This window comes from Chelonia mydas, chromosome 2 (genome assembly GCF_015237465.2).
Source record: "Chelonia mydas isolate rCheMyd1 chromosome 2, rCheMyd1.pri.v2, whole genome shotgun sequence".
Classification (NCBI taxonomy): Eukaryota; Metazoa; Chordata; order Testudines; family Cheloniidae; genus Chelonia; species Chelonia mydas.
Window position 1 is genome coordinate 255,928,151 of NC_057850.1, and position 18,721 is coordinate 255,946,871.

Genomic DNA, 18,721 nt, shown 5'->3' on the forward strand with positions numbered 1-18,721 from the left:
GGCTGGCACTGAACAAGGTTTCCTTTGTCAGACAGCCAAGGGCAACTGTTTCTGCCTTCCATCCCTCCTTCTGTGGGCTGAGGGTTCAGTGGGCCTGAATGGGATCTCCGTTACAGTGGTGGAATTCCATTGGCTTCAGTGAAGTCATGCCTGATTTACGCTAGCCTGAGAGCCAATTTTGGTCCATTAAGCACCCAATTCTGCAACATACCAATTACTACCATAGCTACCCAGCATTTCCAGCTCCCAGTGAGTGCAGTGGGAGCTGAGCATCCACTACCTCCATGCTCCAAGGCATATAGTTGCCAAGTACCTTGGAAAGTAATGTTTCATCAAGAGTACTGATCCTCGCTGCCACCGTCTTTACCTTTGGCTACGTTGTTCTGTTCTGTAGAAGTTCTTATACCACACTCACAGTAGTATGCAATAAGCAACATGACGAAACCCAGCTAGATTCATTTGCTGTGGCTTAGGTGTGTGTTTACAATGTGGAGTTTCTTTACCATGCTTGTGGGGATTAAGCATTCCAGGGAAGACTGTTCACAATAGGACTTGTCAGCCAAGCACACAGGGTTGTTCTAACCACCAAAACCACAAAATTCACCGAGATTTCTGCTCGCTACTGTGATGCTTTCTCAGCATGGCCAGGCTGGTGAGTCATCTTGTTAGCCTCAAAGGAAACTTTGTTGGTGCTTTATTGGGTGTTAGTGGTGTGACACCACCAGTTTGTGAGGCATGCAAACAATGTCGAGGCCTATGCCAGCCCTCACTTTGCTTTGCAGCTTAATAGGTTCAGCCCAGTCCCACTGAAGCATGCCCTGTCACCAGCTGCTCACAGAAATACCAGATTTGCTGCACCCAAGGAGCCAGCGTGTACACTAACTTGTTTGATTGAACTGAGGATCAGCTGTATAAACACACCAGCACTGAGCTGTTTACAGTGCAAACACATTTATCAAAGGTGCTGAGTTGAGGGTAAGGATAATGGAAACAGAAAGGTTACTAAACTAAATCAACACATGCTTTCTAGAGACTAAACGCACTAACCATCTGCTGAAACGCAGTCACTTCTTGCAATGTCTTTAACCCAGAAATATAATTGCACTTTCTGATGTGCAGGATAAAGAGGTGTTTGTGTCTTTCCCCTTATGTTCCCCAATGTCAGTTTGTTCCCATAGTCAAGATGGCACCCTATGGTTTATTTCCTGATGTGCTGACTTCACAGCTTCCTGTTGACTTTTATATGCAAACAGGGCTTCCATTGTTTGGGCTCACAATGCTTAGTTCACCTGTTTGCCACGGTTCACATGGCAGTATATGTCCTTTGCTGCCAGAAACCTGTCAATCCTGCCTTGATTCAAACTTTTAGGAACATAGTTGCAGTATCTCATGCATGGTATTTGTACATATATTTCACAATTGTATTAATGATAAGTGTGATGCTGGCTTTTATTGGAAACTTCTCATGACATTCTTTATGGCTAACTACCATGAAAGCAGTGTCTAGGTGTGGTGAGTTTGTCAGGCCTGTTAGGGAGTTGCTATTACAGCATAGCCAACCTGGTGGTATTGAGGTGTTCTTAGGATCAGTCTCCCATCCAGCAGAGAGATTCTGCAATTGACAGCATGATGGGTGAAACACAGCTGAAGCAACTCCATGTCTGAAGTCACGGTAGCTTTGCAGGAGTAAGATTTGTTAATCCGGTAGCTACAGGTTGATAACTTTAGCTTGATGGTGTCAGTTACACACCAACCACCAGGTTTTTAAGTTGATGCAAGCTCGAGCACTTAAGATGCAAGCTCATCTTTTGTGAGAATATTCTGTGCGCACAATGGCCAACGTACATATACCTCAAGAAGCTTCCTTAAAGCATGAAGGGCTGATCCTGAAAGGTGCTAAGACTTCATTTCCAGTTGAAGGCACCTTGAATAACTGAACCCAGCTGACTCATGTTTGCAGTGTGTAAGCACGTCGTATGAAGTGCAACCACAGCCAAAGCTTGGTGTTGCCAATACCAAGTATCTAACCAGTCAAAGGGGCACATTTTATCACGCAGTTTGAATGACAACTGACATATAAGAACACAATGTTCACTGCAGTTGGTTTAAGGGCACCCAGTTTATCCCCAGGCAGTCCAGGTGCCATAGACATTGTCAGAGTATTCTAAATTATGAAGTGTTTTGATTATGCAATCAGACACTATGGCAAGTCCGGATGAAAGTGGTTAGGGGTGAGAGAGTGGGACTCAGAGAAGTTGGGATCTGGGGGCTTGTTGGGGTGGTCCAGGTGCATAGGGGGTAGGGCTTTTAAGGGTAAGGGATTCAGGGGGAAGGGCTCAGCAGGAGGCATCGAGTGCAGGGGGGAGTAGCTCCCCATATTGACCCCTCCCCCTGAAGCTGAGGAGCGATGGGGACAGGAAGGGGGGGGGGGGGGTAGAGCTCAGTGAGTGTGATCTAGCCCCAGCTGCTCCATGCAGGGGAAGTGTACTCCTCCCCCACCCCCTAAGAGTCAGCAGCTGAGCCTGGCACAAAGTAGAGCTACTGGCCAGGGCCTGCCCAGCCCCAAGCTGAGTGTGGGGGGGTAAGGCTTACGGGGGGCAAGTCTGGGTATGGGCGGGGAAATGTGGATGCAGATGCATGGGGGTTGAGTGGACAGCAGGTAGATCTGACCTGGCCTGACCATCCCCAGCCTCCCTGTAGTGATTTTACCTCTCTGCCGCCTGATCCAGGCACCTGAAATGACATGCCTGCACTGCTGGGAAGGGGTATGTGACCACTCTTGTGGCTTCCCTGTCAGAAAGGAATTTTTCTGCAGGGAAGCAAAGGAATCTGCAAAGGCTGCATGTGTGCAGAGGTGCAGAATTTGACCCAGAGTAATCTTTCCTCAGGCACTGGAGGTAGATACCTTTAGATCCAAAGGCCCCGAGTTTGATGTCCACTGGTGCTGATTTATGTCATGTTGCACCTGATACTCTTGATGCGGAGTGTAAATACCTCCTCTACAATATTTACAAAGTCAATCTGAAGTGCACTTATGTTATTTATTAGTTAGAGTTATTAAACACTACACTGTTTCCTCCCATGTCGTCAGCGGTACCTCATCTTTAGGGTAGAGATGCACAGCGTTGCTGTTCACACTCCCTGCAAACTTGTGCATTCCTTCTAGCATGTAAAAGGAGAACCCAGTACTTCAAATGGTCAGTTAGAGAGGGGTGAAAATCTCAACTGAACCCTTCATCAGAAAATCCAGTTTCATTCAAATGGCTACTGGAACATGTCACTTTCAACAAAATTTGATGTGAAAGAATCAAAGTGAATCATTTCGGTAAGGTCAGAATGTTTTGACAGCCAATATGTGATATATTTCAGCATTGTCAATGATTTAATGGTCCCCCCATCTAAATATTTCAGCATTTTTCTTCTGCTGGAATCTGACCTTGTTCCAATTCAGAGTGAAGATTTTAAATGTCAGAATTTCCTGCAGGTTGGAAGTTGTGGTTTCCAACCCGCGCTAGTCCTGCTCATAGCAGACTGACATAGCCAGCGGCGCTCAGGGTCTATTATTAGATGACAGGGAAACTCTTTCCCCATTTGTTGTGAATGTGGTGCCCATGCAATATAATGAGTGGGGGGATTTTTCTTACGAATATGCCCCATTTCTCTAGTGTGAGCTAAATGGCGACCACTCGAATTCACCTCTATTTGTATCTTCCTGGAGGGATACAGAGGAAAATGAAGGCAAGGTAGTCTGGTGGTTAGAGCACAGGATCCAGGGGAACTGGTTCCAATTGTCACTGGCTCACTGTGACCGGCCACAACCTCTTTTGTACCCATGTTTCTCCAGCTTTAAACATGTGGCTAATACTTACCATGTTGCATAAAGTATTGACATCTTGGGGGGGGGGGGGTCAAATTAGCCTTTCTACTGCCTTACATTGATTACACTGGTACTGAGTTGGATCAGTTTTCTCCTTATCTATTAATTATGGAGAGGTGGTGATATGGCTGCAAGGAAGACTCTTTTAAAGTTGCCCTCTAGAAACCTTTAATCTGCAAACAGAGTCCCTCCATACTTTTGCTCCAACATGAGAATGAAGGCAGAGGATTGATTGGTTTTCCAAAATAGAAATTGGATTCTGATCAGAAAAAAAAAAACAAAAAACAAAACAAAACAGAAGCAGTATTGAAACAGAACACAGAAGGGCCGAGAAATCCTTTAAATAATTTTGGGAGGCTTTCCTTTCAAAAAGGTAACAGGTTTATTTAAATACAAAGTTACTGTAAAAAACACAGCCCCAAATCAATATATTAACAATTATATCCAGTGTACTCTTTAAAACATACTTGTGATAATTAGGTGCAGTCTATAGTTTTATGTAGTTACAATATCAGACCATCCCACATCTTAAAAAAAAAATCAAGTTAAAACCCACCGTTTAATTATTCTAAAATATATAGCTTTTGTTCTCCTATGCATCTTAAATTCATATTTAGTGTATTTCAATTTGAGTGCAACATTTAGATTCAGTTTGCCTTTTTAATAAAAAAATCACCACTGAAATAATGGGATCAGATTCTGTCCTATTTACACCCCATTGAGTCAGTAGGGTAGCATGTCAGCACCCAAAGACATCATTTTAAGTAGATCACGGCTTTTCTGCAGGACCACGTTTGTTTTTTAAATTGCCTCGCAGCATTTCAGAGGTCTTTCACTGCAGGGCAGTTCTAGTTCCCCTTGTGCCATGTATGCCAGGTGAACTGAGTGGCCCCTATCTGCAACAAGGTATGGAAGCTTACAGAGTAACGTCCCTGAGATTAAAGGATTCAGCAGGGTATAAAAATATTGATAATTTACAGTTGGACTATAAAAATCAAGTTAGACAATAGCAGCTTTAAAATGCGACACAGATGGCGCAGAGGGGATTTGGCTTGTCTAGCAAGGACAATGGGGCAAGATCCTTCGCTCCACTATACAACACATATCTTCACTTCTCTGGGAAGAGGATACTGGGGGCGGGGGAGAAGAGAAAAGGATCGCCTATCTCTGTGCAGCTGATTCTATCAGACAGGACCACGCAGGCAAAGCAGATCAGTTACATTTTGGTTTTAAGGGTTTTTTTTGTTTGTTTTTTTTTATAACCCTGGATATTTTGGCCTGGCAAAACAAATGCAAACCACAAAACAGGAGGAAGTAAAATGAGGTCATGGAGCAGAGGCAGATGTGTAAAATGCAGAAAAACAGGATTAATCTGTAGGGTGAGAAGTTTTTGGCAAAGGCCACAAAATGGTTTCTTCTGAAAAATGGAAGGCCAGGGTTTTGCACAGAACATTATCTGAAACTGAAGATTTAAGGTCAATATCCAACGGTGTGGATTATAGTTGGACTGTAATTTTATGGATGGTATAATAAAAACCAGATTTTGTGTTATTCATGTCAGGCAGAGCAGTTTCATCAAGGGCAAAAGATGTTAGAGGTTGAAGGATCTTGCTCCTTGTAGATTGCAAGCATCACCACAAGTCTAGACACTAGCAGGTTTGTACTTGAAAAGAGCCTGGGTCTAGAACAAACATTCGTCCCATTGGAAAGTGAACTAGAACAGCGGTGACTCAATTCCCTTTTCACCTCCTAACAGTGTGCGGTCATCCGAGTGCATGAACAAGATGTCCTCTGGATTGTGAAGGTCAAGGATCACGAGACACATGCCAGTTCTCCCTTTGATGCAGCCTCATACCCTTTTGAATGTGCTCATAGCACGACTGGAGAAGAAAGAGCAGAATCAGTAAGGGGAAGTGTGTGTGTTCATTTGATAGAGATCTTTTGGACAAAATTATGGTCTCATGAGTGTACGTTGAGGCCAGAACATCTCCGTAAAGCAAACGGACTAGAACTGGAAGCTACAAAGAAGCCCATTAAACATGTTCACTCTGGAGCTGGTCAACAGGGCAAAGAGGGAAAATTGTTTAACTACCAACATCTACGTACCAAATTAACATACAGATCATGGTCCACCAACGCTCCTCCCGCTGCAATAATAGCCAACTACTCCTATGATTTATCCAATGAACCCTGAAGGCTGATCAGTCAATGCTCCAGGAGCAGACCTCCCCCACAGGATTCCTGCCAGTGCATGAGAAAGTTCTTTCAGACCCCAGTTTTGAGGGGGGATGGGATCCAATTAAGCCCCAGGCATGTGGGCAGGAACCACCTTAATCTGATAAGATAGCTGCCAGTCCGCTATCCACACTAAAGCTACTCCCACAACTTTGGTCAACAGGGCCATTACTTTAATAGTTTCTTACTATTTAAGCAAACCTTGCCTGCTGCAATCTAACTTCATTGTTACAAACCTCTTCCTTACCTCCAGTGCTGTTAACAGAAAGTCATACATCCCTCCTTCATTGGTAGGGTCCATCAAATCTCTGATCAGATGTATCTCAGCTCCTAGATGCTGTATTCTAGAGAACAAAAATAGTGGCCATTCTTCAAATGGATCCTCAGACACAAATACCTGGGATTTAGCATGCACCTTCCCTGCAGGGCGGTGATGATCCAATAATCAGGATCTGGTGCGAGAACTGGGATAAGAACCCAGTTCTAATTCACAGAACCAATTTCCTCTGACCTGGAGCTAGTGGAGTCTGATTTTTTGAGGCGCAAAGCACCTGATCTTTTGGATGTTCAGAACCTAGGAAAATTAAAGCCCTTAACTTCTGTGCCTAAGTTTCCCCATCTGCACTTGGGGGACAATGCTCATCGTATCCATTTCAGGTAGGGGCAGCCTTATAAAATGTATGATCCTGTTTTTTCCATCTCTAGGTCTCAGGACCAGAATCTGAGATTCCCAAAGCTTCTTGCTTTTGCTTGTGTGATACACAACAAAATAGGGACCTGGAGTGTAACCAGGAAGCACAGAGGTGTGCAAGGAGTGGAGAGAGAGTTCACTTGCAAACCTCACAGAAAAGTGCAGCTCCATTCTTACTGAATTGGAACTGGTTCATTCAGCGCGAATGAAGACAATGTAGGCAATAAGTGTCTCTTTACAGAAGACTAGTAATTTAAGACCTATTTCTATACCGGTAAAGCTTAATTTCTAGGCATTTCAGTGACACCTACCAGAGACTCAGAATCCCTCACAGCCATGAATTAGACCACAACACCCTAGTAAAGTGGGAAGTAGATCCATTTGACAGATTGGAACAGAGTCCCACAAAGAGTTGGACTGCCCGAAGTCACACAGGAACTCAACTCAGTTCTCATCCCTAGTCTGGTGCCGTAACTACAGCAGTCTTCTTTGGGCTCTTTCGTATCAGTGACTGCGGCTACTGAAGGCATAGGCTGTGAGGGTGAGCAGAGGCCTCTGTTTCCATCTCTGGTGCAGTACAGGTTTTCAGTGGCGTATGTTAGGGGGCTTATTCCTTCACCTGCTTACTTCCCTGGTCCTTCTCGCATGAAGAAAGAGCAACAATACCCGAAGTCCAAAGGTGCAAACAATTCGATGTTTATTGGGGTGAACTTCCAGCAAGCATGATTCCAGTTTCCTTCCTTAATGTGTCCCCCTTCCCAGCTCTGACGCCACAGAGCCTTACCTGTGTCCCTGTTCCCATTCCCCCCCTTAGCAAAACATGATTCCAATTCCCCACCCCCATTCCCTGTTCCCATCCCCCCCCCCCCCCCACTTCCTGATTGACTGCAGACTGTATAGTAAAACTTGAGTTCTGCTTAGCTATACGTTAACCAATCATTTTATCGAAATTTAACCAACCAATCCTAACATATTGTAACATGATTATTTAACCAATTATATCCCATCACCTTAATTAGTTTACACCCAGCAAAATTAATTATACAGCAGACAGAAACAATTCCAGAACCAGACAGAGATTATACAGACAATAGGGAAATGGGGACTACAATGATAGAACAACACAGAAATGAGGATTTCACATCCCAGCTATTGATAAGTGAGTTCTTGCCAGACAGGATGCTATCCAACTAAGTTTCCTTTTACATTTTCTAGGCACTTCCCTTTCTCTGGAGGTGATAGGAATACAATCCTGTCCTGATAATGCCAAACAGCCCAATAGCACCTTCTTTCAATGTGACTAGTTTGGAATGTGAGGAGGTGACCGTTCACTTCCCAGCTTATGGCTGCCTCTGCTGCTTAGCCAAAGGCCTTAGCCTAAGCACAGGGCCTCAGACTGTCACAGTGAGAGAAGGACCTTACACCGGCAGACAGTGATTTTGATTTTCTCTTTTATACCTCTAGAACTAGCTAATTGATAAGAATACACCTAAATTCTTAGAGTATAGGCCTTTACAGACAGGCCTGAATATCTATATCCTAACAGCATACAGAGACACTTCATAATTACAGTTGGTCAAAGTGTTTCATTTGTCAACGTTTTCCACCCACAACTGAATTTTTCTGTTTGGAAATACTGCCAGTGCCTCATGGGAGTTGTAGTTCACATGCTTCATGCTCCCATTCTCCTCTATAGGTCGGGCTCCTTGATCAGACTACATCTGCCATGATGCACCATGGTGTTCCCTCTTGAAGAGGCAGGTTGTCCATCATGCAAAATGCAGTCCAGCCAGGAAGCCCAGCCCATAGAGAATAGGGACATGAGGTAACTGAACTACAACTCCCATGAGGCACTGCATCTCCAAATCTAGGTTTCAAGGTTTTGGCCAAAATACTTCATTTTCCCTGGGAAAATTTTGGGGTTTTTTTCCAGTGTAAAAACAGACTTCACAAAATACTCCATTTAATCAAAACCCCAAATTGCCCATTAAAACAGTTTCAGCCAGCCCTAGTCCTCATGGAGCATATGTCACGCCGACAGACCCTGGTCGTCAGCAGGCGAGATCGAACCGTGACTTCTGTAGCTTAGTGCATGAGCCTCTACGGCCTGAGCTAAAAGCCAACTGGCTGTTAGCTAAGGCTGTAGAGCAGACTCATTTTCTCTCTCTTTAAGTGATCTCGGTGCTGCTACATGGGACAGAACACCACACCCAGAAGGTGTGTGGGTTACACATATGCAAGAGATACGCTGCTTTATATTAGCAGTGATAAACATGAAGCTCTCTCTCTTACCTGGCCCGTGATACAACATACATCAACAGAGGCAAGAGGTCATCCATTGGGAGTTTATAGTCCCTCTCCACTACTCGTGACACAGTGCTCTCTATCTCCTCATAGGTCTTCTGAAGGATCTCCAGCTTTTCCCGGGGGTCCACAGTAGTGCTGCCAATATACAGAGACACTGAGAATAAAGCCCAGTGCTACCCAGCTAAGAGGCGAGAAGTGGCATTATTGAGACACCTCAGAGCAGCATAAGAGCATCTGAGTCTTTTGAATGGATAAGGCCAGTTGCCTTAACTAAGACATGACTTACAAGGGCTGTCAATCCTCAAGCTTCATGATATAAAGGGATCACCAGCATGAAGTCAGGAAGGTATCTCCCCACTGTGGCATTACACGAATAGAGCTTATGTCTTTTGAAGCTCTCAGCATTAGTCACTCGCCCCGAGTCTATGCTAATATTTTTCAGGCAGGCTCTCCCCTAGGGCTAGCGTAGACTGAGAACTCAGGTATCTTAACCACCATGTCAACCCTGCTTAGTCATGAGTAAGAAATCACAGAAGGCCACTTACATCAACTTTTGCAGACATTCCGTAGCAGAAAGGAAGCACTTGTCTTTGACAAGAGAACGTCTCTGAAAGGTAGAGAAGTGTTTGCATTAGTACGCATGTAGTTGTAGCCGTGTCAGTCCCAGGATACTAGCAACACAAGGTGGAGGGAGGTAATATTTTTTGTTGGACCAACGTCTGTTGGTGAGAGAGACAAGCTTTCGAGCCACACAGAGCTGTCTGCGTGTTTTGTCTGTGCTGGTACAGTCATTTGGGAAACTTAGGAGGTCTTTGAAACCCCATGATTCAGTAAAGCACATATTATAGAGTAATTTCTATAGATTGCTGCTGATGCAGTCCTCTGGGAGGAAAGGCAATCTATTCACTAATGAAATGCAGCCACCCATGGAGCAGACATTGCAACATGACCTGAACCTAGCAGGACCCGACCCTGTGTGCGCTGACCAGGGTGCTGCGGGGTGAGAGGCACAGTGACTTGTCAGCACGCGCACAGTACCAGATGGCAACGAATGGCAGGAGTGGGTTAGGGCCACCAGCCTGACCCCACGGGCAGAAGGCAGCAGGAGAATGACTGTGGGAACAGGTAGCCCCCACCAGGCGAAGCCCCAAGGATGAAGCGGTCGCACTAACAGGTTTAGGTCACATTGGTTCTGAAGACAACTCTCAGGTCAGCTGTGCTTGGCTCAGGTTTGGAGCCAGGCTGGATTTTAAAATTTGGACCGAGCAAACCTTTAGAGAGTGGAATGCAGATGTTTAGCATCTTGCAGCAACCCTGTGCAACCATTTAGGACAGGAAGGAAATTAGTACTTAGCACTGGGGTCTCTATGAACTGTCATAATACAGATAAACTCCTGCAAGAGTGGAAGTACCTTCTACTTATAAGATAGACGTTTTATTGATAATACTGGAAGTCTATTGTCCATATCTTTTCTGTATCCTGCATCTATTGTGTCCAATGCTCTGGTGTCCATGATCTGCTACTGATGTGTTATTTGAAGCATATCTAAATACAAAGGCCCAGGTCTTCACCTGGTATAATTCTGCATGGCCCCATTAGTTTAAGCACTTTCACCGTAGTTGCTGGAGCTACCCCAGTTTACTCTGCGGATCTATCCCAGCACTGCTACTTACCTGATTGGTTGTTAGGGTGAGATCTTTGAGGGGCCACAGGTGTCTGAAATGAGATGGGAGACAGAGCAGTTATGACGTGCAGATCTATTCTCTACCCCATCCCCATGTTAGAGTCTAAATTCTCACTCACCCATGCGCCCTGACCAAGAGCAAGGGTTTGTGGAATCACCACCATGGACAGAGACTTATGCGTTCTGATTCTCCACTCTAGCACTGGCCTGGAACCAGTAACGGTTAGATTAACTGAACCGAAAGGAATGACCCCACTTTAAGAACCAGTCGTAACAGAGTGGAGAATCAGGCTTATGCCACAGCATGTTGCTCCTTTCAATTCTGAATCGCCATTCTCCATAATGCTGTGGGACCCTTCTAACTTGAAGTAAACCGTTCACATGGTAAAGCAACTGGAAAGACACTTGCTCAAAAGAGACATCCAGAAAGGAAGGGAACAAGATGAGCATGGGAAATTAAAGCACTGGCCCGTTAAGAGTACTGCTGACCTGTAGGAAAGCACTGTATATTACAGGAACCCCATCAAGGAACTGACATTGCTGCTCAGGAAGAGTTTAAGCACTAGGACTAATAATGGGTCCTGGAACTGTAGGGTCCATTGGCGAGTTCTTGCTTCCCATCCCCATCAGAACTCTTCCCTGCAGAGACTGTTCTCCCAGCTGTTTGGGGGATTCATTCAGTGCGGTGTTACTCACTTCTGTACGTCCAGGAACTCTAGCAGCTTAATGTCAGGAAATAAACTCAGGTCCACAATCCCTTGGCAGTAGAGGTCATCTTCCTTCTCGTGATAGAGCATGTACAGCATGAAGAGCTCCGGATAGAAACAGGGCAGGATCAGAGGCAGAATCACTCTGTATGCATTCAGGTCACTGAGTTAGAGAGGAAACCAAAGATGAGCCCTACTGATTGTTGGTATCAGTCTGTTAAAGGTTGCGTCCACACAAGGCACAAGTTAAGGCTCAATATATAACACCTTAAAGATGTGTCCATCTTTGTCCCCGCTCCCATCTTCCTAGAGTCCAGTGCTGCGACTGGAGAATTTTGTGACCAACATAGGATAGAACATTTGTAGTCGTTAAGATCAGAGTAGTCAGATCTCAGACTGCAGGACACTGTCTACAGAGGTCAGGAAGGAATCATTCATCCCTTTTGCCCCACATAAAGCAATGCTCAACCAGGTGACTCATTTAGGTGAGGTTTTATTTCCTCTGACATTTCAGAGAGGCCTCTCCTTCAGTGGTTTCTGAGCTCACATCCAACGTCAGAACCAACACTGTGTCCAGTCCCTAAGGTGGGAACGAGTGAAAATTTGTTAGAACAGTTTCCCACCGACGTGTGGTTGCCCCAGCTATTTGGAATTATTCCCACCACTAAAGGCTGGGAAATAGGATGGCCTCCGTGCCCGATGTTTCTTTGGACGAGGTAAAACGGACACGGATTTAAAACCAAGTGACCCTTAACCCCAGCCACCTTTTCCCTCTGTCTTCCATCTCTGCGAGCGCTTGGCCTTTCTGCTCCAGTGCCAGATGCAGTAAACCCCTGAAAGGCAAGAAGATGATTTAGCATCTCCGTTTCAAGGGCAACTCAGTCATTTACTAATTAGCGTTAGTCAGATCCTCTCCCCTGCCCCCACAAAGTTGGCAGGTGTAACAGTAACGATACAGGGGAGCCAAACAGCTTAGTTAGTGCATTCAAAAGGAGTGGATACTTTGTTGAAGATGGAATGACTTGTTCTGCAGAATTATTTTAGCTCTCTGGACTGGGGGCAGCCATACTTCCCCTGCTGGGAAGGGGTTTAATATTTGAAGATACTCTGTAGGCTTAAGTGTCAGCTAACAGATGAATGTAATACGTTGCAAGAATGAGTTTCCATATTACCAGCATCCAGAAGGAATCCAGCTGGGAAAGGATTAAATCTCTGGAAGAGACAACATAATGTAAGAACGGCCATACTGGGTCAGACCAAAGGTCCATCTAGCCCAGTATCCTGTCGTCTGACGGTGGCCAGTGCCAGGTGCTTCCGAGGGAACAGACAGAACAGAGCAACCATTGAGTGATCCATCCCCTGTCGTCCACTCCCAGCTTCTGGCAAACAGAAGCTAGGACACTCAGAGCATGGTGTATCCCTGCCCATCTTGACTAATAGCCAGTGATGGACCTATCCTCCCTGAACTTATCTAGTTTTTTGAGCCCACAATACTTTTGGCCTTCACATCGTCTCCTGGCAAAGAGTTGCACAAGTTGACTGTGCCTTGTGTGAAGTAGTGCCTTACGTTTGTTTTCAGCCTGCTGCCTATTAATTTCATTGGGTGACCCCTACCTCTTGTTAGGAGAGGGAGTAAACAACATTTCCCTTATTCACTTTCTCCACACCCATCAAGATTTTATAGACCTCTGTCATAACCCCCTTAGTAGCCCATTTCCGAGCTGAAAAGTCCCAGTCTTATTAATCTCTCCTCGTATGGAAGCTGTTCCATACCCCCTAACCATGTTAGTTGCCCTTCCCCATACCTTTTCCAATTCCACTTTAACGTTTTTCCAAGGCACTTTAATGCTGTCCCTAGACAGCATATGGGCTCAAGGAATAAAATTCCCAAAAGCTTCTTGTTCTGGACAATTCCTCAGTTCACCTGTGAGCCTAATGGGTCAACTGCAAAATGGACAGATTTAAAGTGCAGCTCTACTCTGAAAGGCAACTAAAAATGGCATCATGGGACTCCTGTCTCAATAGTTTCTAAGCCAAATCTGTTCCATTTACAGTTGGAGGGTTTTTGAGTGGCCAGCCCTGGACACAGCCAGCCAAGCTGGGTTCTTCCTCCTCACCTATCACCAGTAAGAAAGGTTCTGAAGATGAAGTTAGGCCATGCAGCCATTTTCTGTTCAGTGGGTCCATACAGCCCTAACAGACTGGATGTTAGTAAGCCCAAGGAGGAACAGAATCCAACCCATTCTGCAAGTTGGGTTGGCTTTGCCAATTGCAGAGGAGTAAAAGACAAAACCGCTTTTCTGGAGGCATTAGGGTGAAAAGATACACCCCTGAATACACAAAACAGATCAGTTGATTAAGACAGAGCTATTTTTTCCCCATAGCCATTTTTCACAATAGTACTTGCTTCAACTATAGTTCATGAGACTTCGTGGGGGCAGATTACCTCACATCTGCCCATTATGGCATTTCTCACCCCTTCCTCCGAAGTATCTGTTGCTGGTCACTGCCAGAGATAAGAAATTATCTAGAAGGACCATGCATCTGATCCAGGCTGGCAAGTCCTATGTTGCTAAGACTCTATATGGAGTAAAAGGGAGTAAGTTTACCTAGGTACTACAGTGATGAGGGTCATATGCATGAACACCTAAAGAGATACACATCTGAAGGAAGTTTTCTGATGGAAAGCAACCGGATTGCACAGAAGTACTAGATGCACTAATCCAGGGCCTAGCCCCCCAAGGAATGAATTAGATTGCCTACCTAACAAGTGTTCCTCACTAGCATACGATTGCATGGAAGCCAATTACACACTGGACTTACCGGTAAAACTCCCATATTTTCTTGGCATAGTACTTGACCTCCTCTTGGGCCATGTTCAGTAGGTGCTTGTTTGCCCCGATCCCAGAGTATGTAGCCTGAAAAGCGAACGTCAGGGCCTTCAGCAGTTTTCCTAGTGGGTGCAGGGAAGACTTAAAAGCCTGCAAGACAGTGGAGGAAAGTTCTGCATTTGTTAAGGGATGGATTGCAAGGGTGAGTCCTCCCTTCAGACTGGCAGGAGAGGGCCATCAAAACCAAGGCGTTGATTAGCCAGTGAGACAGTTCAGTCTAGGGAAGATGAGCTGGTGGCCTTGGTCCATATCCCGGCAAATCCCAAAGGGATGTAACCCCCTTACGGATGGAGAGCCACCCAGCTCGATCTCTAGCTAGGGCCTTAAGGTGGCCTGGCAGCACTGTTCCCTCTAAGCTGTGCGCGTGCACACAGATCCTAAACCTCGCGCACACAGCGAAACACCGCACGCACAAAAATTTGCACAGAAGCACAAAGATTTGCACAGAAGCAATTTTTTGCACACACGGCCTGTCAAAAATTAGAGGGAACATTGCCTGGCAGGATACTGTTTAGGTCCATATCCTATTGGAAAACGCTGCTATTCTCTTGACCCAATCCCGCTCGCACTGAAGGGCAGCAATAGGTGCCTCTAGGCACCATGGCACTACAAATAGCATTTTGCCATTGACCTTCCGTGGGAAGCAAGGTCAGACTCTCTCAGCAGAGGTCAAGGGATGGCGGAGACTGAGCTGCCCATTGGGGCTGGTCCTTCCAACACAACAATAGACTTGTACTGCCAGAACCTGTGCTGAGAGACTAGAAATGAAGCTTTCTTCTCCAAGGCAGTCCAGCTAACCCTTTTCTTCACCAGCACTAAAGCGCGCATAGCGCTCAGAAGAGAAAACTCCGGGTGTTACTGGCTGTGGATTGGTTAGAGTTCCTGGTTCTCCCCAGTCACCGGAGAAAAAGAGTGGTTGTTTCAGGGAGAGCTACATAAGATGGGGACTTCCCGGTCAGGGTGTCTCTAGTTTACTATGTAAGGCATGGCTGTGTTTACGTCCTCACACTCGGCTCTCAGATTGCAGGGACTCGGCAGCCAGCGAGCTGAATTTCACTTGAAGGGGAGGAAAAGCAACCAAGTGACCACAAGCCTCTGGAACGTGTCTGTACCTGACAGAGCAGCCACAGGATGGAATTGTCCCCTCGTCCTTCATGTCCCATCCCCACCCCACTTTTCCTGTTGAGGGCCCTCGCTTATGTTACACTAGCTCAGGCCCAGCTCAGTGTCGATCCAGTGGTGCTCCGCCTGCACGGACAGTTTGCAGGACTGGAGCCCTAATTCAGGTGTTCTACAGGACAGGGACCGTGTTCCTTTTTTGTGGTGGGCTCCTCACATTTCTGGGTGCTCCAGAGCCTCGGCGCACAGTGCATTTTGAGTGGTACCTTTTGTAAATAACACTGGAGCGACTCCAGTTCTTGATGCTGAACTAGGTCTTCAAGGACATCTTCTATCTTCCCAGAGACATCCTCGGGCCCCCTGCGAGGGAGGAAAACAAGTACAACGGTGATGGAGGGGTTGTGGTTCACCCCTTAGGCCTAACTGCTGCCTACCTTGCACTCTGTGTAATCATGTGTTACCCTTCTGAGTCGGTAGCCCTTGGCACAGTATGAACAGATTCGCAAGGCAGAGGAGAGTCAGCTCCCCACCCCTTATGTTCGTGGTCTCTCTCAATGACTCTCTCCCCAGATTACTTCATTTATATGGAGTTATTTTTCCACCTTTCCCACTCCCTCTGAAGCATAGTTTAATGGCTAAGCCATTCTTAGGGGGCTTAAGCCAGCCAATGAGGCACCGGGATCCCTCCCAGTTGCATATCAAGCAGGGTATAAGACAAGCTTGAGCAGCTGAATCTCCCTAATTCTCTCCCCCCAGAAGCACCGTTGTGTTCGGTGAACACCGGCATTGAACAGTATTAGCTGCACAGTAATCACGAGGAAGTGTCTGGTTCTAGCCTCCTGGAACACACCTGCCCCAGCGAGGCCATGCCACCCACGGGTTGTCCAATCACTCCTGCGAGCCTGAGGTCAAGACTTGAACCCCCAAATTGAATGCACTAGCCCAATGCACCGCTACGCCCCTCTGCACAAGCCAGTTGTCACCTTTGGCAGAAGAGGTACTCCTGAGACTTGCGCAGCTCCTTGCTTGTCTGTATATGGAACCCCGTGAAGGACTCCTCCATTTCTTCTTTGCAGCCAGAGTGGAGGAATTTCAGAAACTGGTCGTAGATTCCCTGCCATCTCTTCTCCACCGGGAACTCATCAAGACCCAGCTGACTGCACAACAAAGATGAAGTTACGCCTTGCTTCCATCCCCACTCCTACATTGCCACCGACCACCCCTTCTAATCATCTCATGAACGCATTTTCTCCCCAACCACCAACACAAGCACCACTGGGGCAGAGAGATTTAGGAGCATCCTAGAGGATATAACAAGGAGCAAAGTTCAGCAGAGGTCAGCTTAGATTTATTCTGCTGCCAATGAGATGCATTTGGCCAGGGGGCCCCAAAGCATGGCACATGGACTATTGGTGGCCTAAGGTAGACTAGAGATGTGTTGTGTGCTGCTCTCCCTGCTTACACCTGCTTCTGCAGCTATAGAGGCTCTTCGCTTAAGAGCCTCAGGAAGCAGCTGGTAACAGAGCCAGGCCAGCTACCTCTGCTGGTAGCTGCTGCTACACAAGCAGAGGAAACAGGACTGGCTCTCGCAGAGTGGAGGCACCAGCCACCAGCGGAGAGGAAGCATCCTGGGGAGAAGGAAATGATGTAGCTGGGGTGCATGTCCTGGAATTCATCCCAGGGGAAGGCTGGCAGCATCCCAATTGCTGCCTTAATTCATGGGTTGTATCAAGAGAGGTCAACCTGGGAACCGTGTGGTGGAGACTGATCCAGAACTTCCCTGCTGCAATGTGCATCACCCGGCTCCCTCGGCCACTCCCAGTTGGGTTGCAATGGCTAAATATGGGTCTCCCCAGTGGAGAGGGAGGTTGTGGGCATCTTACACCCCACTCCAGAGGACTCTGCTGCTGGGGGCCTTGCAACAGGTTCTGTGCTGTAGGAATCCGGCCATTGGGGTCAAGTCAGAATTACTGTTGCCTGCTTTCATGTTGTCACCTGTCAGGGCGTGACTGCTGCATAAGAAACTAGAGCTCTGACCACCCAGAAAGATATTTCAACCTACCCACTGTGCTTCCTAATTCGAGCTAGCCATGCTCTGCTAAACAATTCACATGTCCTTGGATCACTGTCACTTCTAACTCCCTACCACATCGCTCAGTACACTGCAGGCATGAGCATCAAGAAGGGGGCAGGGAGTGGATCAAATACTGGACCCCCTCCCCCTTTCTTGTGAATCATAGAAATGTAGGGAGAGGGGGGAAGGGACCCTCAAGACCTCATCTACTCCAAGACCAAGTATACCTAGGCCATCCCTGCCAGGTGTTTAACATGTTCTTAAAAACCTTCAGTGACAGAGATTCCAGTCTCCCTAGGCAACCTGCTCCAGTGCTTAACAACCCTTCTGGGTAGCAAGCTTTTCCGAATGGGATTTCTGGCTAGAAACTGCGCCTCCAAAAAACCCTCAAGACTTTGAGAGAAGGATGCTCTTGTGCTTAAGGCACTGGATTGGACTCAAATCCTGGCTTTTCCTCAGGCTCTGTAGGTGGCTTTGGGAAAGTCAATTCATCTGCGCATCAGAACCTCATCTGTAAAGTGGGGGGAGGGTTCTCTTTCTCCTTTGGCCATCCTTGCTTATTTAGACTCCGCTCTCTAGGGTAGGAGCTGTCTGACTTAGATGTACAGTGCCTTGCACGGTGGTGACTCAGTTGGCGCGAATGGAATATAAATTACGGCCCACGGGAGTTATTTACGGCCACTCACACTTTGGTTATTGAGGCAGCTTGCTGGTCGCTGGAAGTGTTCAGGATTCCTTGCGTCTGAAGCCCTTGGCCTGATTTGTTACTAAAGGTGCCCTCCAGCGTGAAGCTATTGGAAAAGGTCAGCTTTCCCTGAAACAAAAAATAAAGGGGTTATTCTATCGAGCTCTCACTTGGCAGGAGGTTGGATAAGGTTCCAATCCCCCTCTTGTGAAGCCCACAAGCAGGAACGATCCCTAAAAGGAAGTCTAAGAAGGTTATTTCCACTAGAAGGGCTATACATTGAAAGCACTCCCAATGCCAGAGAACGTCACAAAGACAGGAGATCCCAGGAGCCAAGAGACAGAAGTCTATTTGAGTCGAATGAGACTGCTCATACTGATAGGACTCCGGATGTGGAAATCCAGCTAGAAATGCAAAGCAAGGGTCCAATATGGCAAGTAGGACTAGGTG

The 18,721-nt window shown here is 46.5% G+C and overlaps 1 protein-coding gene across 13 annotated transcripts in view; it reads right to left on the reverse strand.

The window, feature by feature from the left end:
- Nucleotides 1-4,240: 4,240 nt before the first annotated feature.
- ALS2CL (ALS2 C-terminal like) overlaps nucleotides 4,241-18,721 on the reverse strand; it is a 76,212-nt gene continuing 61,731 nt past the window's right edge. For all 13 annotated transcript variants that reach the window (XM_043541704.1, XM_043541703.1, XM_043541700.1 and 10 more), the window contains 11 exons: nucleotides 18,273-18,400; nucleotides 16,496-16,669; nucleotides 15,779-15,872; nucleotides 14,326-14,483; nucleotides 12,267-12,335; nucleotides 11,492-11,665; nucleotides 10,785-10,827; nucleotides 9,656-9,717; nucleotides 9,096-9,245; nucleotides 6,360-6,456; nucleotides 4,241-5,757 (listed from right to left, as the gene is read on the reverse strand). In XM_043541704.1, coding sequence (XP_043397639.1) covers nucleotides 5,683-5,757; nucleotides 6,360-6,456; nucleotides 9,096-9,245; nucleotides 9,656-9,717; nucleotides 10,785-10,827; nucleotides 11,492-11,665; nucleotides 12,267-12,335; nucleotides 14,326-14,483; nucleotides 15,779-15,872; nucleotides 16,496-16,669; nucleotides 18,273-18,400 — 1,224 coding nt within the window. In that variant the 3' untranslated portion in view covers nucleotides 4,241-5,682. The remainder of the gene's footprint in view (nucleotides 5,758-6,359; nucleotides 6,457-9,095; nucleotides 9,246-9,655; nucleotides 9,718-10,784; nucleotides 10,828-11,491; nucleotides 11,666-12,266; nucleotides 12,336-14,325; nucleotides 14,484-15,778; nucleotides 15,873-16,495; nucleotides 16,670-18,272; nucleotides 18,401-18,721) is intronic.